Source organism: Chlorocebus sabaeus, chromosome 3, assembly GCF_047675955.1.
Source record: "Chlorocebus sabaeus isolate Y175 chromosome 3, mChlSab1.0.hap1, whole genome shotgun sequence".
Lineage (NCBI taxonomy): Eukaryota > Metazoa > Chordata > Mammalia > Primates > Cercopithecidae > Chlorocebus > Chlorocebus sabaeus.
In genome coordinates, this window is record NC_132906.1 from 24,568,458 (window position 1) to 24,589,549 (window position 21,092).

The following is a 21,092-nucleotide window of genomic DNA, read 5'->3' on the forward strand; positions in this document are numbered from 1 at the left end:
AAAGGGACTCATAAATAGTTGAATAATACTTTGCAAAATAAAAGTTTTATTTATGGTAACTAAGGAATTGCATCCAAATTCATTTATAAAGATGTTCATTTGGTATTGTTTGTAATTAATGATCTAACAAATTGTACATTCATAAACATTCAGTTATTTAAAAGAATAAGAAATTATATTAAAAAATTATACATTTCTGTGTAAAATACATATACATATCACACATTACACATCACACGTATAAAAAGAAAGAATAAACACTAAATAAGTAAGAATGTTACATAGGGTATTTTACTTCTATATAAATATGTGCATATACAGCATCTAAACATGAATTCCTACTGAAAAATCTATAATCATAATTATACACTTTTAATAATCATAACTACCATTTAAGCAAAATAAATTCCTAAAGCAAGTGAAATGTGATTATAACTAAAAGGTCAACATTTTGTTCCTTGTTTAGATATTGGGCAAATAAGTATGAATTGTTGATTATTCATACTTTCAAAAAGTTTGTGGAAGCTATTTTAAAAAAAATATTAGTGTTTCTAAAAGCACTGTATTTTTATTAAATAACATAGGATTATTTATTATTAAATAACAAGGAAAGAGTGACAGCATATTAAAGCCAAGAATGAAAAACATAATGGGGAAAACTTAACTTTATTGGCCTCAAAGACTTCAAGCAAGCTCTGACATAATAAAAATTTTATTTGCAAAGCTTGTTCAATGAAAACTCACCAGGAGGGTACTTATACAGTGAAGAATGAAGGTGCTGAATTCTTCATATCTAAGGGTTGTTGTCAGAACTCTACCTTGCTGAGCAAAGAAGACCTCACACAGTGTGGTGAGACTTAGAGATCAGTAACTGAATTAAATTGAGTGAAATTTAGTGAACTAAACAATTATGTAATATATTTGAGATATTCTAGCTCCATGTAAATTCTGGAGTTTGGACATTATTACCATCACAAGCAATTGCACTGATACACTTTGACTGTTATACTTTCATTCTTGTAATTAATTCAGCAGATGTCCATGAAGCATCTATTTTAATACCGTGTGCTCCTAGGAGCTCACCACCTAAAAGGAAGGCAGATAATTGAATACAATTGAGTAAAGTAAAATAATGGAGATGTACACAGTAAAATATATGAGTTACATGTAGCCCATTCTTAAGGGTAAGAGATGGTTCCCTGGAAGATGTGGTATTTGATCCAAAGATGTTTGAGTGTGAATTAGGTAGATTAAACAGGAGAGACGACAAAGGATATTTGGGCCAATGATAGGGTGGATATTTCTTCAATGAAAAGTTACAACGTATATGAAAAGAAGCAGCATGTATAACATGAGATGGGAAATACAGGCAGTTTGCTGTTTTTGAAGCTTAGAGGGCAATGCCAAGTGGTAATAAATGGTACAGATTATCTGGGAAGCCTTGTGAACGAAGGTAAAGAATTTATGCTGTATGCAGTGAGAAACCTTTACAGGTTTTCCATAAGTGTGTGGTAGAGTCAAACTTACATTTTAGGTTATTCTAGTGGCAGTGTGGAGGATGGATGTGAGGGGATAAACAGAATTAAAGGTGATCAGTTGGAAAGCCATTGCAGTAGTTCAAGCAAGAGATGAAGAGAACTTGGACCAAGGCAATGGTCGTGAGCATGGAGAAGAAGGAATGAATTGTTATGAAATTGAAGTAAAACCTGTAATACCTAGAATTGAGACACAGAGGTTATAAGGAACAGAAGAATCAAAGTAAAAAAAAAAAAAAAGTCCATTCAAGGTAACACCCAGATTTCTAATTAGAGTGAAACAATTCAATCATGTAAAATATATTTATTGAGTATTTATTAAATACTGGGCTCTGTCCCAAGCATTGGGTTTAGATTGTTAAAAGAAAGGGGCATGATCTTTTCCCTTATGGGGTTTAGAATCCAGAGAAGGATACAGGCATTTTAATAAACGCCATAATAAATATATGAATATATAAATATAAAACATTCTAAGGGCTTTGACTGAAAAGAACAATATGATGTCAGGAGAAAAAAAAATTGAGTCACTAAGAAAGGCGTATCTGAGGAAATGACATTTAAGCAGAAGTTTATGAATCCAGGCCAAGAATAGGAAAAAGAATATTCATGCAGTGGGAATAACATGTGAGGTAAAAAGAGCTTGGACTCCTCAAAGGCTTACAGGAAGCCAGCATGGCTTAGAGTAAAACCCAGGTGAGGTTTAGGAGTTGGATGGGGACTATATCCCATGAAGCTTTGAGGGTCAGGTGAGACATTTATAATTTATTTAAAGTGCATTGAGAAGCCACTGGTTGTTTTTTAAGCACAAGAGTGACAAGGCTGAGGAGGTTTGAATGAAGAAAAATAATGAGTTTTGTTTTAGATTAACATGTTGGTTTTAGATTTCTGTTTTCCATTACAAATCTAGACTTAGACATATTAACCTCACAGGAGAGTTTCGTGCTGGAGATATTTCTGGAGAAACGTCTGTGTTTCAAAGACAGACAGATAAAGAAGAAATTATAAAAGACTGAGGAAAAGCCTCAAATTGCATAAAGAGAACCAAGTGCATCATGGAAGTCAGGGAAGTGGATTATTTTGAAAAAGAAGGATGACCAACAGTGTCAAATACAATAGAGAAGCTCAGTAAGAGTAAAAGTGAGAACAGTTTTAGTGGAATGATGGCAATAAAAGCCAGCTTGCAGTGGGTTGTGATGGAATGGGAAGAGAGAAATTGGTAATAGTGTAGACCATTCTTTGTAGAACTTTAGAGGCAATGTGAGAAGAGCAATTAGATAAAAGCTATAGAGAATGTGAGATCTTAGAAACATTTTTGTTGTTAGATTTTTAAAGACTCAGGCATATTTACAGGATGTTGGAAAGAAACCAATAGGGAATAGATGGAAGATGTGGAAGGATGATAGATGATGCAGAATTTCACAGGAGATGGGAGGGGAAGAAGTCATCAGCTCAGGTGGAGATTCTGGTCTTGAACAGGAGGAGTAACCCTTATCTTCTAAAACTGGAGGTAGGTCCTAAAAATGAACATGTAAAATATATAGTTATAAGGGTAAGAAAACAGGAAATTCATTTAGTCAGCAAAGATTTATTTAGCTCCTATAATGCATCAGTTGAGAGAGATTACTATGAAATAACTTCAGATAATCTTTGAGAGCAAGAAGAATAATGATTGAAAAGAAATTTTAAAGAAAATTGTGATGATTTAGTATTGATATTGAGAGGAATGGAAAAGAACAGAGCACAGAAAAGTGAATGTTTGAGAGACGATGCTGTGGGCTTAGCTGAGACTGTTCTGGAAAATTCTAAAAGTTGATTGATACAACAAATGATTTTTTGAGTCTGACATCTTTCACTCAACATAAATTCTGGGGATTCACCCATGTTGTATATATTAGTATTCCATTCCTTTTTAATGATGACCTCATGTCACATGGCCTCAGCCATTTCAGCAAAGTCAAAAATAGAAATGGGATTAACTGGGAATGAAATCTGTGGACAAGTCTTTTGTCTTATGGAATGATACCCATGAAATACATGGGAACCCCAACAGGTTCTTGAAGATTTTATACTAATAGAAATGTTGCCAGAGTGTATTAAGGACAAAGACAGTATGAAATGAAAAAACGCTGTCAGATCTCCAAAATTCCATGGTCAGGAAACAGCTGAATATGTGTGCCAACTTTCATGAAAAAGGGAGGATGATTCAGAGGGTGGTGCCAGGAACCGGGGAGGATGAAGCCAGGAGCACAGAAGGTGGAGATGTGATTCCAAAAGACAGAGCCAGGAGCCAGGAGGGCAGAAACTGGAAAGTAGGCGGCAGAGCTGGGAGCTACTGCTCATTATTCCCAGGCCTGGAAACCAAATGAAGTTTACTCAGTCCTATTTCAGAATTGCTTGGGATTGGTAATTCCTGTTTACCTTTCATTTTCTCCCTTTTGGACCAGAATATCTATAACTTATCCTATGCCTGTCTCACAGATGTATTTTGAGAGCAGATAACTTGTTTCTTTAATTTCATAGATCCACAAATGGAGAAAAGTTGTACTTCTGGATGGGTTATATCTGGAGCCTCACCTATACCTGATTTAGATGATGAGATATGGGACTTTGGAGATTTAGATGAGATGTTGAACTTTGAGTTGATGCTGTAAAGGGTTAAGACCTTTCAGGAGATTGAGATAAGTGAATGTATTTTGCATGTGGGATAGAGGTGAATCTTTAGGGATGAACTGTGATAGGCAGAATAATGGTCCCCAGAGATGTTTGTATTCTACCAGAACCTGTGAATATGTTATATTACAGGGCAAAGGGAAATTAAGTTTGGAGATGAAATTAAGGGTTCTAATCAGCTGATCTTGAAGTAGGGCGATTATTCTGGATTAGTCGAGTGGTCCCAATCAAATCACATGAGCTCTTAAAAATGGAAGGGGATGCAGAAGCATCTGTCAGATACCACCTGAGGACTTGGCTTGCTTTTGTTGGTTTTGAAGATGGAGGAAGGGAGCCACGAGTCAAGGAATGAGGCAGCTTGAAAACCTGGGAATGGCCTTCAGCATACGGCCAACAAGAAAACAAGGGCCTCAGTTCTACAGCCGGAAAGAACTGAATTCTACCAACAGCCTGCATGAGTAAGGAAACAGATTTTTCTAGAGCCTCCAGATAGGAATGCAGTCCTACTGATGCCTTAATTTTCGTAGGGTGAGACCTGTGCAGACTTCTGACCTATATAACTATAATTAAGAAATCTGTGTTGTTGTACACCACTGTTTGTGTTGCAATTTGTTATGGCAGTAACAGCTAAACTGAAACTAAAACTAAACCAGTCAAAGATTTCAACTCTTGTGGGGAGTTGAAACTCTTGTTTATTTTGGTGGCTAAGTATTGTATTTAAAAGATTGTCTTTTTAATTCTTTTCATTATTAGTCTTTTTCTTATAGTTTCCGTATGTTAAAATATGCATACATATTTTTACCCAGATTTATTATTTTGGTACCTTCTCAAAGTTTTACTAAAAGTATAATGGAGTACTTTCACTGTTATCTTTGCATTCCTAACAAGATCTTGCTAAGTTTCATGAGACTCAAAGTGATAGAGTAGAAAAAGCAAGATACTTTCAGAGGCAAGCTCTGCCCCTTATGTGCAATAGACTCTGGCAAGCTACTGACCTACTCTTTTTTTTTTTTTTTGAGACAGAGTCTTGCTCTTGTTGCCCAGGCTGGAGTGCAGTGGCAGGATCTTGGCTCACCACAACCTCTGCCTCCCAGGTTCAAGCAATTCTCCTGCTTCAGCCTCCTGAGTAGCTGGGATTACAGGCATGCACCACCATGCCTGGCTAATTTTTTGTATTTTTAGTAGAGACTGGGTTTCACCATATTGGCCAGGATGGTCTCGAACTCCTGACCTCGTGATCCGCCCACCTCGGCCTCCCACAGTGCTGGGATTACAGGCGTGAGCCCCCGTGCCAGACCCTGACCTACTCTTAACTTCAGTTTCCATCTGAAAGTTTAGAAAACTAACACTTGTCTTCAAGGATGTTACAAAAATTAGGTAAGAAAATCTTGTAAATTGGCTGGGCATGGTGGCTCACCATGTAATCCCAGCACTTTGGGAGGCCAGGGTGGGCGAATCACGAGGTCAGGAGATCAAGACCATCCTGGCCAACATGGTGAAACCCCATCTCTACTAAAAATACAAAAATTAACCGGGCATGGTGGCACGTGCCTGTAACACTCAGGAGGCTGAGGCAGGAGAATCGCTTGAACCAGGGGAGTTGGAGGTTGCAGTGAACTGAGATCACGCGGCTGCACTCCAGCCCGGCGACAGAATGAGATCCATCTCAAAAAAAAAAAAAAAAAAAAAAAAAACGTAAATTATTTTAAAAATCCTTTCAATTATTTTCCCAGATTTGTCTCTTTTCCTTTATTTCTAAAATAAAATAAAAGGTGCAATATTTTTGAAATTATGTAACGATTGTTTCAATGTAGGGCAAATTAGAAGTTAATAAAGAAAATAAAAATTCTATTTGAGTAAAGCACACATGTACTGAGGCCTACATTTTTGTTCCTAAGGTTTTGCTTTGAGCTGCTTAGGGCATACTGTGTGAGGCAGCATGGAGGCAGGAAAGCTCAGCTTCTGCGGAAGAACAGGGGCCTCCTATTGGGGGCAGGTGGATGGACACTCCCATGTTATGCTTGGAACTTTATTACTATAAAAAGCTCTTTGATTTGTCTTTTCAACTCTCTTATAAAATGAAGCTAATGAATCACTTCAAAAATCCAAATTTTTTTTTCTCTTCCTAAAGCTTTTGTAGAAAAGATAAAAGATAAAAAAAGGAGAAAAAGGGAGGTGGGGTGAAGAAAAGTAAAGGACAGAGACAGGTTTTAGACTCATGCCCTGAGGTTATGCAGAAACAACTGTGGCAAAGGTTAAAACAAAAAGTCTTTATCTTTTCCTCAGTGGATAGCAGGAGACAAATGACATAGAAAATAGCTACTTCAACTAAGGGAGTCAAATCTTTGCCTTACTTGTTTGACTCAATTTGCTTTAATTGGCAGGTACGTTCTTTGGGAAAGAGAAACTACTTGAAACAAAAAGAACCTAACAGCCTACTTGAAAGCCCTGTCTTAAGAGCAGATTCTGAAATTGTACACATTTATTTCCCCATATTGTTATTTATTAAAGAAGGGGATTAAATTGCCTTGCCTCCACATATCTGATGAAAAGGGAGAGCTACATTTTATTTCATACCAAATTGGATAAATTGCTTAACCTCTTACAGCTTCCATTTTTTTTAATCTGTGAAAAACAACAATCCTATATTGGTATGGTAAAAGATCATTCTAAATTGCCATATAGTTGGCTTTTAATAAATATTTATATCAGTGTGGTGGTCATTGCTGATAATACATGAAATTATTAATGCTAGTCTAATCTTGCAAGCTAACAGAAGGGCTCTAGTTTAAGCAGCTCATTGGCCAATAATATGCTACTAAATAAAGCAATGAAATAAATGTAAAAAATTTTACATATACTAAAAAATGTGATAGATTTGGTACTGATGGGGCATAGAGTATCAGACCAAACTGAGGGTGTCGGAACAGATTTTCTCTGTAAAAACCATATATAAATGACATAAACTTCAACTCTAGAACCTATTCAGCTTCCTCAGTGCTGCCTACACCTGTTACATCTCACAGTCAGCAGGAATATGTCATCCATAGTGAAAGCCTGGAACTAAACTAGGTTGCCAGAGCCAAAGAAATACGGGAAGATAGAATGACTCCAGAAACTGCCTGAGGCAAGAAAATGATATGATATTGAATTGAAAGACAGAGCAAATGGTATTAACATTTTCTTTACAGAGATGATAAGAAGTCAGAGATGAACATTGCATTGAAAAGGCATTTCTTTTGTTTTCCTAGTCAATCTCATTAACTTCTCAGAGCAAATTATTTTAAATTAACTGGGGTCACCATTCCTTTCATTCAGTTATGATTTACTCAGCACTTACCATGTACTAGACACTGTGTAAGGCATTGGATATATAGAAATATAAAATTGAATCCGTGTCCTCTGGAAGCTCATAATTTTAGGAGGCAGACATTTATTGCACAATGTGATGGGTACTATGAGAGGGTAAGCAGAGAAGTACAGAAGAGGCATCTCACCCAGTCTGAAGGATTTGGGAAGAGTTTGTTGGATGATATCTGAGCCAAGACAAAAAATGAAATGACAATGATCAAAGAGTCAAGCTTGGGGAAATTTTACGTGTTATTTAGAGATATGTGATAACTGGTTAATTCAGGGAAGTTTAGCAAATAAATGCTGGACCACAGAGGAATATGGGGGACAAGTAGCATGGGACCAGATCATGAGGACCTTTATATGCCATGTTAAGATAGTAAGAAGTTAGTGAAAAATTCTGCTCATGATGCCTTAAAAATCATACAAATAACTTTTCAGCTTTTATTTATATGGAAAACAAGAAAGTCTTTGAGAACCGCACATACAAAGAAGGGGGTGTTTACTAGGGGTTATGATGACTACGATACTGAGGCCTTGAATTCCAGTCTTCAAGAAGCAATTCCCACTTCCATCCCCTAGGAGTCACAGCTTGTGACAGCACAACTATGTTTTTACAGACTGTTTGTATTCTTTGGTTCTCACCTTTAAGTACCTGTCTTGATGGAAAGAAAGATCAAAGGTATTTTACTAGAAAAGTCTTAATGCAATTGTAGTGGGTTGACTGGCATCTCTCAGAAATTCATGTCCATATAGAACCTTAGAATGTGACCCTGTTTGGAGATAGGGTCTTTGCCGATGCAGTTAGTTAATATAAGGTCATACTTATACTAACTTGGTTAAGGGTGGGCCCCAAATTCGATGGCTATTGTCTCTATAAGAAAGTCATGTGAAGACAAAGACAGAGGTTGGAATTATGCTACCACAAGCCATGGAATGCCAAAGGTCGCAGGCAACCACTGGGAGCTGGGGGAGAAGCAAGGGACAGTTTCTCCCTCAGAGCCTCCGAAGGGAACCAGCCCTGCTGACACCTTCATTTTGGACTTCTGGCCCCCTGAACTGTGAGAAAATGCATTTCTGTTACTTTAAGCCACCCAGATGATGGTAATTTGTTATGTCATCTCTAGGAAACTAATGCAACAAACAAACAAACAAACAAAAGTAAGTGATAATGAAAACTTCTCAGGTGACTTTTTCTAAATAGGGCCTTGTCTCCTCCAAAAATCTCAAACTGGTCTTAATGGATAGATGAGTAATTCTTAGGAATTTTCACAGTAATTACACCATCTATAATGAAAAGAAGTGGATATAAATTTCAAGATCTTAGAAATCTGGTTTCTATACTCCTGCCTACTTACTCAAGTACTTATTTATTCCCAGTGATGATACATAATCATTTCTACAATCAATTTTTTCTTTCTATTTAAGGTTATTTTCCTTGTCTTATCTTGAAGAACTTGATGTTTCCTATAATGAACTTACTTTTATTCCAAATGAAATTCAGAAACTCAGGTATTTTGGAAGTACATAGAAAGTTATATGCCCCTTAATTATATATTTAATAATGATTGTGATGGAGAAAATTGAGTCCTTTCGTTTATTTAATAGCCATAAAATGTAATCTATGAAGTACAAAGTTTACCAAACATGTAATTTGAATGATTGGTGTACAGTATTTTTAAGACATAACATTTTCAGGTTTTAAAGAACAGTACAGATGACTACTTAACAGAATGGATAAGCTACTTACGTCCATTTGTCTCTGTGTGTACCTGTGACTCTTACTGTTTCATTTATTTTTTGTAAGGAAATACATATACGCAAAATGCTAATAATACAAAATATAATTTGTGTGCAAAGCTTCAGTTCTAACATTAATAAAACTCTGGTTTACCTATGTCCTTATAGGTCAGTATCATACTGTTTTCATTGTGACTTCAGAATAGTTTTTAATAACTAGTAGGGAGATTATTTTTCAATAATAGTGTCTTAACTGTTCTCTTTAGAACATAATCCTTATGATCATTTTGTGTAATTTCTAGCACATCCAGCAACACACATAATCACAAAGTTAGAATTTTAATTGCAATTGCATAGAGTTTAGTCATAAATTTGGGAGAATTTATATTTTTGATGATAAATTTTTCCACTCTAAAACATTTTTTTCATTTTTTCAGATCTCATTTTATGTTCTTCATAAGAATTTATGAGTCACTTCATATTTTTCCTAATAACCTTTTCTAAGTGTTTTATAATTGTGATTGTTACTATGAATGTAATGTAATATTTCTCTTATTTCCACTTGTTTCTAACTATTTTCAGCACAGAATAGAGAAAAGCTATGTACTTCTTTATATTAACTTAAAACTAATTTATGCAACCAAGTTCTCCTGTTAGTTCTGATTTAGTTTTACTGCATTTTATTTTGTTTCCTAGGAACGTAATGTTCCATTTAGCAGAATGAGATAATTTTACCTCTGCTTTTAAAATATTTAAATCAATTATTTAATTTCCTATGTGAGAATCTCTATATTTTAGTAGGAGAATTCAGCCTGTTCATATTTATTATGACCAACATATTTAATTTTTTGCTTTTCATTTTACTTTGTACTTAGTATTTATTTACTTTCCCCTTTTCCTACCTAGTTTTTTAGGATGCTGTTTATTCTCTTTTTATTAGAGACAGGATCTCACTCTGTCACCCAGGCTGGAGTGCAGTGGCACGATCATAGCTCACTATGGCCTTGAACTCCTGGACTCCCACAATTCTCCTGCCTGAGCCTCCTGAATAGCTGGGACTACAGGTGTACACCACCATGCCTCGCTGATTTTTTTATATTTTGTAGAGATGGGGGTCTCACTGCGTTGCCCAGTCTGGTCTCAAGCTACTGGCCTCAAGTGATCCTACCACCTCTTTTTTTCTATCTTATTAATTTTGGCATTCTATTGTACTTCCCTAATCTGTTAGTGGCGATCTTTCCTTTTCCCAAACTCATAATCAAACACATTTTCTTTAATGTTTTACAAAGGCAAAATAAAAACTACTTCCCCCACCATGATGGTCTATCTCCCCACTGCTGCCGCCTTCTGCTGTTCGTTGAGACCTTTAGAACACTGTTATTTTCCTGCTTTCTTTCCAAACTCATCTTCCCCTTATCCAACTCTAGGCTTTGCTGAAATAGTTTAGAAACTTTTGTTTCAGATTCTCATTAGTATTTTCCTTTGCATCATGTCTCTTTTTATTAAAGAATGTTTATTTAGCACTTAAATCTTACAAGCATTTTAGTTCATTCTCCTTTTATATTTGTCTGTATGTATTTCAAGACTCATTGTTTACAGCTGTTTCACTCCTTTCCTGTCACCTGGAACCTGGCCGTGTCTCTTTTGATTCATTGGCTGTTTAGCTTTTTTCCTTAAGTATTTTCCTCAGATGGAATCCATAGGTAATTTTTCTCGGAATCTTTAACCCTGACAAATAAATGATGTCCGGAGTGAATGGACAAGCTTGCATTCAGCGTGTTTCACAGTAACCTCCATGATTGTGTCCTCCTCTAGTTCCCAGGGTGCTGGGGAGGCACCTGATGCCAGTTTGATTCTTTTTTCTCCCTAAGTGACTTTTATTCTTAACTGGAAAGACTAAGATTCTCCCATAATCTTTGACCTTTCTGAATTGTATTAGATTATGCTTACAAGTTGTCTTTTTTAAAATCTGTCTTTCCTGGAATTCAGTGAATTATTTTAATCAGCCAGCTCAAACTTCTCTTTTCTGGTTATGTTTAACTATTTCCTCATCTGTTTCATATTTTCTTCCTAAAATGCCTATATTTACATGTTGGATCTCCTAAATCTGTCTTCCATGGTACTAGATTTTTCCTCGTGGTTTTTCTTTCTTTCTTTCTTTTTTTGTTTTGAAATATTTCTTCTACTTTGTCTTTGACTTTAATTTGGATCCCCATGAAGACCATGTTCTTCTTTCATTCATCCACTTAACTTTTTAGTTTTACAAATCATGCATTTTGGTTCCAGAACATCTCTGTGTGTGCTGTATTTGAATCTTGTTTGCCTACCCCCCCTCCCCAACTTTTTATCCATCCCTCCACAGAAGGTGCTTGTCCCAGGACCTTTGCTTTGTATATTCTATGTGTTTTTCTCTTCTGGCCACTCTTTTTTCCATGCAAGTCCAATGGCAGTCACAGAACACCACTCAGAATGCTAAGAAAGTGAGTGGTGGACCAGGAGGAAGCTTCTCTGCACCCCAGGATGCTCAACTGCCAAGGCTGTCTCAACACAGAGCTATTCTAGCTTTAAGGATGGTTTAGCGGCCAGGTGCAGTGGCTCACACCTGTAATCCTAGCACTCTGGGAGGCCAAGGCAGGTGGATTGCCTGATAACCACTAACAGATTAGGGAAGTACAATAGAATGCCAAAATTAATAAGATAGAAAAAAAGAGGTGGTAGGATCACTTGAGGCCAGGAGCTTGAGACCAGACTGGGCAACATAGTGAGACTCCCATCTCTACAAAATATTAAAAAATTAGCGAGGCATGGTGGTATACATCTGAGGTCAGGGGTTCAAGACCAGCCTGGACAACATGGTGAAACCCTGTCTCTACTAAAAATACGAAAATTAGCCAGGCGTGGCAGTAGCGGGCGCCTGTAATCCCAGCTACTTGTGAGACTGAGGCAAGAGAATCACTTGAACCCAGGGGGCAGAGGTTGCAGTGAGCCAAGATCAGGCCACTTCACTCCAGCCTGGGCAACAGATTGAGACTCCATCTCAAAAACAAAACAAAACAGAAAAAAATAAGTTTAGTCTCCCCCTAACTCTCTTAGAACTCATTGAGGGGAAGGAGGCAGCTAAACGGGTATGTCCTCCAAGGTAGACCAACTCAGACAGGGAGAGCCTCACCATGGCTGTTCTGGTGAGCCGTGGTGAAGCTTCACTAGCATTTGCCTAGGGTGTGCCACGCTCATTGTGATTGTCCACTTAGAGTTTGTATTTCTCAGCTTGGGCTACTATAACAAAATACTATAGGCTGGGAAGTTATAAAAACCAGAAATTTATTTCCCACAGGCTGGGAAGTCCAATATCAAGGCCCCAGCTGATGTGGTGTCTGGTGACAGCCCCCTTCCTCATAGATAGCCATCTTCTCACTCTAACCTCACATGACAGAAGGGGTGAGGGGTCTCTCAATCTCTTTTATAAGGGCACTAATCTCACTTATGAGGGCTCCCACCCTGACCTAGTCACCTCCTAAAGGCCCCACCTCCAAATACCATCAACTTAAGGTGAAGATTTCAACATTTAAATTTTGAGGGGACAGAAACATTCAGACCAGAGTAGGACTCTCTCCTGCTGGCCCCTAGGCTTGTGATTTGTGCAGAAGAAAAAGGTGGCCATGCCAGCTCTCTCAGGACTGTGGCAGAGTCCAGGATCTTGCTCACCTTTTTCGGACCATGAGAGGTGAATTAGTCAAACTCTGGTTGAGGGATGAAGAGAGCTGAGGTGCCATCTTCCTAGCCTCATTGTTTTAAATATCCTTGTTGATCACATTTTAATGTTATCAGCAGGAGTCATAAATAAGTTACACTGTGTGGATATAAGATGTGAAACTAGACTGTAAATGAGAATCTAGAGGCCCTCAGCAATTTGTTTCCTAAAGTTCATATATCAGCCTTTTCACCTCTAATACGTTTGACAAGTTGGACCAGCCTTCGATTTGATTTTGATGGGTCTCTCATGAATAGACTCTTTTCTGTCTGCTTCTAGGACTAATTAGAAAGGAGATACATGACTGTACAAAAATACCATTGAGGCAAATGAAAATAAGAAAATCAGTAATGTTGGCTCTGTTTGAATAAAGAATAAGGGTTATTAGAAGTAATTGACACAGAAAAAACCCAGAGGACCCAGTTAATGAAAAGTTAAAGCACAAAATAGCACATAATATGTTTTGATAGCATAAATTTCACAATTTGATTGGGCTTGAATGAAAAAATATATATGTATTGATGTTTAATTTGTCTATGAAAATATATTCTGTGAATCATACTATACTATATTTTATGTAATATGACATTGATTAGTCTTGTGTTTGTGGATATTTTTTGTTCCATAGTGATGACATATTGCAAAAATCCAAACTATATACTTAAACTGTGCTATTCGCTCAAATGCACTTATTTGCATAATACTATATTGGTTCAGTTGCTTTAGAAGTTAATTCTATTGATTCTAAAGAATTACTTAAATTCATACTTGTGTTTTATTGGTACTAGGTTTGATGCCAATTTTTAAGAACGATTGAGGCAGAATTTTACTTTAATATTATGAATTGTGTAATACCTTTAAAGTATGGTGTCCTTTATTTACAGATCACTTGAAAGACTGACCGTTGATGGGAATGAGCTGTATTTTTTCCCACATGGAATTTTGAAGCTTAACCTGACAAAAATTCAGTTTGAGAATAATTTCACTCATCCTTGTTTTTGGAGAGAGAATTCTTTGAATAATCCACAACAACTTACTCAAATTATTTCTTTGTTCATTGTCCAAAATAAACTACATGAATTTTATGATAAGATCCCAGTAGAAGTTCAGAAGTTACTAAACTGGTGAGCAAATGCTGAAGCCCTTTTAACCAAAATATATCTTTAAGCATTTAAAACGTTCTTCCTTACAGGCTTAGATGACAGTGTCACTAACACGCACACGTACTCCATGACACACACAAAACCATACACACAATTCTTCACATCGCTCCACCCAGTTCTTCAGGTATAATAATGTAGTCTGAATCCGACCCCATTGTGTGATATTCTCAAGTTGTTACTTAAATCCAGTGTGAAATGTGAGTTGTCTATATGGCTGTTGCATAAATCTTTTCTATGAATTTCTGAGTTCATAGAAGTGGATTCTTCCAAAAAAATTACTTGGCTCCAGGCACACTATTCTGGGAGGTGTTTCACTCCACTGTGACGTCATGGAGACCAGGAATAGAGCAGGCATGCATGGAGTAACCTCCCTCACGGTATCAATGACCAGCGTTGGAATCATTGCCTAATCTCAAGACCAGGGGACTTAAACTCCCACAACCTTACAGTCCACTTAGGCTTGTCGCTTACTTTCTTCAGACGGTAGAAGACCACTTTTATTGAATTACTGGCCATCAGTGCTTAGGTTATTAATTTAACAAATATTTGCTATATGCCTAAGTAAAATGGCTTCCCAGGCATATATAAATTATAAACATTGACTCAATAAAAGGCAGGAAACCTAAACAGCCTAGTAACTATTGGAGAAATTGAACAGTGGTTAAAAATCTACCAATGAAAAAGGAACTAGGCCCAGAAGGTTTTGATTTTCATGTATTAAGATGTCAATATTAGTGAATGCACATGAGAAAGTAAGAAAAATCACAAAGGCAGTAATTTTTTTGAAGAATTATAACCTAACTTGTGTGTGGTAAACAGATATGGGATCATGAGATTTGGATTCACCACAAGGTACTTGGGAAGCTGAATTTGAGATTCCTGAATTAAATGTGGACTCCAAAAGAGGCTTAATGGTCCCAGAGCAGTGAACTAACTCTCCCAGCAGAAAAAAATGTTTTTGAGAGAGACATCCTCCATTTAGACTGTAAACGTTCCAGAAAATTATGTTCAAATGAATATTAGCTCACAGCTTAAAGAAATTTCCAAATATATGAGGAAACAAGCCACCAAGAAAAAAGCCAAACAATCAAACAGATACTAATTTCCAAGGACCTAGGATGTTAGTATTGCAACTGTGACCAGAAAAACATGAGAAAGAAATGTTAAGTAAAATGAAATTCTAGAAACTAAAAAATAATAGTTAACATTAACTCAATGCGTGAGTTAAACAGCAGATTATATACACATGAAGAGAGATCTGAAGAAATTATAGTAAATATGCAGACAGGAGGTAAAGAGATTGGAGAAAAAAGGACAAGATTTAACATACACTTACAGACCCAGAAAGTGAGAACAGAGAGAATGGTGGGAGTCATTATTCAATGAGATATTGGCTACGGATTCTTAGAAGTAAAAGATGTGAATTCACAGACATCATCGGGAGCTCTATAAAAGCTAAGTAAAATACCTTGTGGTAAAACTGAAGAACCCCAAAAACAAAGATAAGAACCTAAAATCAGCCAGGAAAAAAAAAAAATCACAAAAAACAACAAATCAACTGCCAGCAACAGTGGACCAGTGACTGGAAAAAAATATTATTTTGCCCAGCAAAGCTTTCAAGAACAAGAGAAAACATGGTATTTTTATATAAACCAAAACAGAATTTGCTCCCAATAAATTTTCACCAAAGGAAGTTGCAAAGGGTGTACATCGACAAAAGAAAAATGATTCCGGAAGCAAGTTCTGAGAGGCAAGAAGGAATGGTGAGAAAAGCAGTTGGAAAATATGTAGGTAAACAAACATGATCTCTATGAAATCCTAATAACAAATACGGGGTTTAAAAAATATAACTAAAACCAGACATCAAACAGAAATATAATTTTTAAAAGATACTTTTTATGATAGGAAGAAACAAACCTAATGTATAAATATATTAAGTGAAAAATGTGCGAAACATTATGGAAAAAAAGCTAAATCTTTATAAAATAGTGAAGGCTGAATTAAATGGAAGAGATATAGATACTTAGGGATAATAAGATTCAGTACTAAAAACACATGTTATTCCCAAATAGAGCTATAAATTCAATGCAATTCTGGTGAAGATGCCAATAGAATGTTCTCAGAAACTTGATAAGCTTATTCTAAAATGTATATGGAAAAGCAGAGGCTCCAAAATAGCCAAAAGAAACCTGAAAAAGAGGCCGGGCGCGGTGGCTCAAGCCTGTAATCCCAGCACTTTGGGAGGCCGAGACGGGCGGATCACAAGGTCAGGAGATCGAGACCATCCTGGCTAACATGGTGAAACCCCGTCTCTACTAAAAAATATACAAAAAACTAGCCGGCGAGGTGGCGGGCGCCTGTAGTCCCAGCTACTTGGGAGGCTGAGGCAGGAGAATGGCATAAACCTGGGAGGCGGAGCTTGCAGTGAGCTGAGATCCAGCCACTGCACTCCAGTCTGGGTGACAGAGCGAGACTCCGTCTCAAAAAAAAACAAAAAACAAACAAGAAACCTGAAAAAGAAGCCTAACATAAGAGGCTTGCCCACCAGACATCAAGACTTACTACAAAGTTAGAGAAGGCAATAAAGGTTGGTATTAAGTTCAAGGAAATACAAACCAACCAATGGAAGAGAAAACAGCCCAGTTATTTTGTTCTGATGCATGTGGGAAAACTTGACATTTGACAGAATAGCCCTGTGGATCAGTAGTGAAAGAATAGACTTTTGAATAAATGATGCTGAGACATTTGGTCATCCACAAGGAAAAAACAATAAAATCAGATTCCTGCTATATATATAGCACCATCAGACACACACACAAAAAATCATTTCCATTTTGATTAAAGATTTAAATATGAAAAGCAAAACTTTAAAGCTTTTACAAGCAAGTGCAGAAGGCTCTCTATGACTTCATGGTAGGCAGACATATCTTAAACGCAATGCAAAAAATATAAACAGTAAAGCAAAGTTTTATAAATTTGACAAAAGTAATATTTACATAAATATAAGATACTATCAATGAAATTAAAAGACAAGCCATTAACTGGAAGAAGATATTGCAATGCTTAAAATAGTTGAATAATATATATATTATTACTATATATACACACACACACACACACACATATAAAGAGAGAGAGAGAGAGAGAGTAGTCATATCTTATCCTTGGGAGATGCATTCCAAGACCTCCAGTGGATGCCTGAAACCATGGGTAGCACTGAACCTTATATACATTGTGCTTTTCTATACATGCATATCTATGATAAATTTTAATTTATAGGGGTGGTGGCGCCTGAGGTCACCATGGCTACCAAGCGTGAAACCGCAGAGCCAGTGATACCTTTGCTTGTGGATCGATACTTCATTCGCTGGTACAAATCAGATGTCAAAGGAAAATCTTGTGAGGACCACTGTATACCACAGCACTCTAACCGAATATGTGTCACCACATTGGCAGAATCTCATCCAGTTCTTCAAAGTGGAAAAACAATTAAAAGCATTCCCTGTCAGATCAGTACCAACTGTAGCAGACTTCAGAACAAGGTCTCTGGGAAATTTAAGCGGGGGGCACAGTTTCTAACAGAACTTGCACCTCTCTGTAAGATCTACTGTTCAGATGGCGAAGCATATACTGTATCTAGTTGTGTTAGAGGATGTTCGATGGAAGTGAATGAAAACATTCTCCATAAGCCATCTATTCTTCAAGAAAAGCCATCCACTGAAGGCTACATTGCAGTTGAGTTACCCGAATTTGAAGAAAGTAAAAACATAACAGAAGGGTTACTGACACAAAAACAGTATGAAGAAGTCATGGTGAAAATGCATTAATGCCATGCATCAACGTCACGAGGACTGACATGGAGCAAAAAGCAAAGCGGGATTCTTGTTACCTGGCCTAAACCATCAGTGCATGAAAGGAGAACCAGTATATGTGAAGCATACTTCACAGCCATACGCCGGGGAGGCCTAGTGCTTCACTGAACTTCGTTTTCCCTCTCTGGCCTTCGTAATGAGCCCTGGTTCCCATTTGTCTTCAGCCTGCCAGGTCTGGCCTGCCCTTGTACTCACCCTGTTCTCTTTCATCTCTCTAACAACTGGCGTGCAAGGAATGTTTTTCTGATTAAAAAACAAGCAAACAAAGCTCTCTGAAGAAAATTTAGAAAATATAGGAAGTTTTAAGTAGCCAAGTAAAAATAATTTACTCATTATCTCATAATCCAGCAGTAAGTACATTTGACCCTTGAACAACATAGGTTTGAACTGTGAGAGGGAACCACAAACGAATCAAAAATGTATCATTAACCAAACACAAAACCCACTTATAGAGCAGGCTGACTTTTCATATACTCAGTTTCCAGAGGACCAACTGCAGGACTTGAGTTATGTGTGGATTTGGGTATATGTGGAAGGTCCTGGAACAAATCGCCCATGTAAACCAAGGGATAACTGTACTACATTTTAACTACTTCTGTTTGAACATTATAGTATGGTTATTGCTTTTGCCTCATTGTCCTATTTGAAGTTTGAAAAAACCTAACCCACCTTTCTTACCCAATCTGCTATATAATGTGACTACCAAAAAGTCTAGTCCCAGCCCATCTGCCTCAACACCTCTCCCTTTTAGGTTGTAGGGAAGAGACCAGAGTGCAGACTATATCTTCTGCCCTCCTTATGCCAACAAGATGGCCTTCCCCTCTGAAACAAAGTAAAACTGCAACACTGTGACTGCTGAAATGAGGGACATGGGAAAAGGCTCTGAAAAATACAACAGCTTTCCTAGGAAATGTATTATAATGTAGTGGGAAGCTAATTCTTGAAATATGCATATTGTAGTCACTCAGTCTCACATACTCTAGTTACCAGCAAATAAGTTACTGAGAATATGTCATGCAAAGGCATGGAAGCTTTTGAAAGGAACAAATGCTTTCACATCATTTAAACTAAAAAAAAAAAAAAAAAAAAAACCCTCCAACAACTATGATTTTATAGTTTAAGATCGATTTACACTGAATTTCAAATAAAAGGACTATAAAACTTGTCATTTTTCTGTAAGGGCTGTAACACATAAATACATTTCAATATCCCTGTTTTTAAATAAAACATACATTTATACAGAAAAAAAGTTTATAAATTAGGCACAGTAAGAGATAACTAATAATAACAATAATAACTAATAAAATAACTAATAATAAAATAGGACAATTATAACAGTATGCCAGTATCACTACTGTTGCTCTTTGGGGCAATTATTAAGTAAAATAAAGGTTACCTAAACAAGTACTGCAGTACCACAACAGTTGATTTGATAACTCAGAGGGCAACAATGGGTAGAGTCTACAATGTGGATACATTGGACAAAGAGATACAATTCCTGTCCCAGGTGGGCAATTTAAAACTTACAAATTGCTTATTTATGGGATTTTTCATTTATTATTTTTGGACTACAGTTGGTAACTGAAACTGTGGAAAGCAACACCTTAGATAAGAGGACACTACTGTATATCTTTCATAAATCAATAAGAAAAGATATAAACCATAGACAAGTAGATAAGTGATAGGAATGTGAAATTCATGGATGACAATACACAGGTAATAAACATGAAGAATGTGAAATCTCACTAGTAATCAAGAAACTGCAATGTAAAATAGCAACAAGCTTTTTTTAACCTACCTATTTTATCAAAATTTACAAGATTGATATTGTGCTAGCTTTGGATGACCGAAAATATGACTATCATCATGTATCATTGTTGGTACTATAAATTGGTGAAAGCTTCTTGGAAGGCAATTTGACAGTTTCTTAGTCTTTAAAATAGCACCTTAAATCTTAGGAATCTGTCTTACAGAAATAGTTACATGTAAACACAAAGTTAGATACGCGGATTATAACTGCAGCCTAAAACTGCATCAGTCAGAGAGTGGTAAAATAACTTATGGCATATTCATACTATAAAACATTATGATGCTATTAATAAGAATGAAGTTTTATTCTTAGGTTTTGACTTGGAAATGCTGTCCAAGTCAAAACATGTTTTGACTTGGAAAGTTGTCCAAGACATTTCATTAAACTCTCCAAGTCAAAAAAATGTTTTGACTTGGAAAGTTGTCCAAGATATTTCATTAAATTAAAAAAGGAAGTTATTCCCACAGACACATACATACAGAGTGAGGGAGCACACATGTGAGAAAGATTCCATTTATGTAAGAAACAGTTACGTATCTAGGAGCTGGAGGGGGCAACCCAAGCCAAGAGCTTTAGTTATTCTAGGGAGAGGAGTTGCAGTGACTGAAGAGAGGAATAAGCAGGAATCTCTGTGTTTTTCTCTATATATCTATATTGTTTGGAAATTTTACAAGGACTCATTTTCATGTAAATAAAAACTGACACAAGTGAATTATAAATAAAAGCAGCTGGAGGAGGAGCTAATGACAAATAGTTGGGGACACAGGGGAAAGATACAGGGATGAAATAGTATTTGAGAAGGGTCTTGAAGGACCAGTAAAATTTGGAACTATGTCTTGTGTTCAAGGGACATTCCAGAAAGAGGAAACAAAATGGGAAGAGGGATGTGGACAAAGAGAAACATGAATATTTAGCCAGAACAAAACATCCATAAAGAGTAGTGGGCCGGGCACGGTGGCTCACACCTGTAATCCTAGCACTTTGGGAGGCTGAGGCGGGCAGATCATGAGGTCAGGAGATCGAGACCATCCTGGCGAATGTGGTAAACCCCGTCTCTACTAAAAATACAAAAAATTAGCCAGGCATGGTGGCACATGCCTGCAGTCCCAGCTACTCCGGAGGCTAAGGCAGGAGAATCAGTTGAACCCAGGAGGCGGAGGTTGCAGTGAGCCGAGATTGTGCCACTGCACTTCAGCCTGG

General features: G+C 36.9%; 1 protein-coding gene and 1 pseudogene across 1 annotated transcript in view; both read left to right on the forward strand.

Annotated features, from left to right (window-relative positions):
* The window catches only part of LRRC63 (leucine rich repeat containing 63), a 64,179-nt gene that overhangs the window by 39,882 nt on the left and 3,205 nt on the right, over positions 1 to 21,092 (forward strand). Inside the window, exons 7-8 of the mRNA XM_037986709.2 lie at positions 8,985 to 9,068; positions 13,932 to 14,171. Coding sequence (XP_037842637.1) covers positions 8,985 to 9,068; positions 13,932 to 14,171 — 324 coding nt within the window. The remainder of the gene's footprint in view (positions 1 to 8,984; positions 9,069 to 13,931; positions 14,172 to 21,092) is intronic.
* Positions 17,513 to 18,531, forward strand: LOC103214387 (protein Abitram pseudogene; annotated as a pseudogene).